At 38.0% G+C, this 1,781-nt stretch overlaps 1 protein-coding gene across 1 annotated transcript; it reads right to left on the bottom strand.

Moving 5' to 3' along the window:
• Positions 1–1,197, bottom strand: LOC100665655 (olfactory receptor 4C16-like). The gene has a single exon (XM_064274219.1). The coding sequence runs from the start codon at positions 1,045–1,047 to the stop codon at positions 115–117; it is 933 nt and encodes a 310-aa protein (XP_064130289.1). The 5' UTR covers positions 1,048–1,197; the 3' UTR covers positions 1–114.
• Positions 1,198–1,781: the final 584 nt, after the last annotated feature.

The raw sequence follows: 1,781 nt of genomic DNA, 5'->3' as shown, positions 1-1,781 counted from the left end.
ATTGCCTATTTTCCTAAAGACAGGAAAGTACTAAATCCAAAAGAAGAATATACTATTTCCTGATGAATTCCTCTAGGCTGATTCAAGATATTAGGAAGCATTTGTAACTTCCATTCATCTTTGGTCATCTGAGATCAGTTTCTTGCTCCATAGTTTCCTCATGGCATTCTTCACCTCAGCATTTCTCAGTGTATAAATCAGAGGGTTAATCAAAGGTGTTCCAATTGTATAAAACACAGCTATCATCTTATCCGTGGGGAAGGTGGTTGCGGGTCGTGTATATATAAATATACAAGGACCGAAGAACAAGACGACTACAATGATATGGGAGATGCAGGTGGAAAGGGCTTTTTTCCTCCCTTCAGCACTGTGGTTTCTCAGAGAATGCAAGATGATGACATAGGAGAACATCAGGATGACAAAACTCACTGTGCAAATAGCCCCACTATTGGACACCAGCAGTAGGTTGATCACATAGGTGTCTGTACAGGCAAGTTTCAACAAGGGTTGCAAGTCACAGAAATAGTGATCAATCACATTGGGACCACAGAAAGGTAAGCTCAGGGTCAGAAAAATCTGAACTAAAGAATGCACACAGGCCCCTACCCAGGCTATAGCTACCAACACACTGCAGATTTGCCAGCTCATGAGGCTCATGTAGTGCAGGGGCTTACAGATGGCCACATAGCGGTCAACAGCCATGAGGATAAGGATGAAGATCTCCAGGCAGCCAAAGAAATGGAATGAAAAGACTTGGATCATGCACTCACTGAAAGAGATAGTACTATTCTTCAGAAGGGCATCCACAATCATTCTAGGGGCTGTGGAGGTAGAGAAGCAGGTGTCAGATAAGGATAAGTAGAAGAGGAAAAAATACATTGGACTCTCAAGTGCCCGGCTGGTCTTGATGGTGATGATAATCAACAAATTACCCAACAATGTCCCTAAGTAGAAAAGCAAGAAAAAGACAAACACTATTTTCCTTTTAACAGGCTCTTGTGTCAACCCAAGCAGAATGAACTCAGTCACATTATTATTCAGCAGCATGATTTCATGAATGAGGAGAAGGTACAGGTGTGAAATGGTTCAACTGAAAAAAACAAATGATACAGGAATTAATGTACGGTGTTATGTAACCATGTGAAATATTTTAAGCAATTTAATTTGTGGTGCTATACAATGTTACTGATATTTTCAGCAAACGTAACTATCCCTCATCAGGGACATTCTAGCTCCTGTTTCTTAATGAGTCACTTTACCTCTTTGTGTCTCAATTTATAACAACCTCTTCACAGGACAATTCTAAATCTCAAATAAGCTTATAAGAGATACTTTCTTAAATCACTCTTTAAATGCAACTGCTTGTTAGCTTTAATATTTTTCTGCTCTTATGAATTTGTTTTACTTGAGGGATACAAAACCAGGATATATGGTTCCAAATTGTTTACTTATTTTTTTTCTTATTCAGTAGACCTTGGGGCCCATGGATTGCATTGTTTCTCAGTCAGCATTGAGGACATATCTGTCTTCTCTTTTGAGTTTAATATTATACATATAAAGCCACACACTATTCTCATTCTTATAAAGAAAGTCTTATTTTTACATAGATGTAGGCATTCCATATTAGCGATGCATTCTTATATAATGTATATTACTTATAAATGTACAATAAGACAAAAAAAATTGTTGCCATCAACTCAATTCCACCTCATGGAGACCCCATGTGTCACAGAGTAGAACTACTCTAGCGTTTTCTTAGCTATAATTCTTACATAAACAGA

Source organism: Loxodonta africana, chromosome 22, assembly GCF_030014295.1.
Source record: "Loxodonta africana isolate mLoxAfr1 chromosome 22, mLoxAfr1.hap2, whole genome shotgun sequence".
Classification (NCBI taxonomy): Eukaryota; Metazoa; Chordata; class Mammalia; order Proboscidea; family Elephantidae; genus Loxodonta; species Loxodonta africana.
The sequence above is the reverse complement of the archived record's forward strand: the minus strand, read 5'-3'. Positions and strand labels throughout refer to the sequence as shown.

Excerpts from the sequence above, each read along its gene's own strand:
- LOC100665655 (XM_064274219.1), bottom strand. The coding sequence starts at position 1,047 with ATGCTGCTGAATAATAATGTGACTGAGTTCATTCTGCTTGGGTTGACA.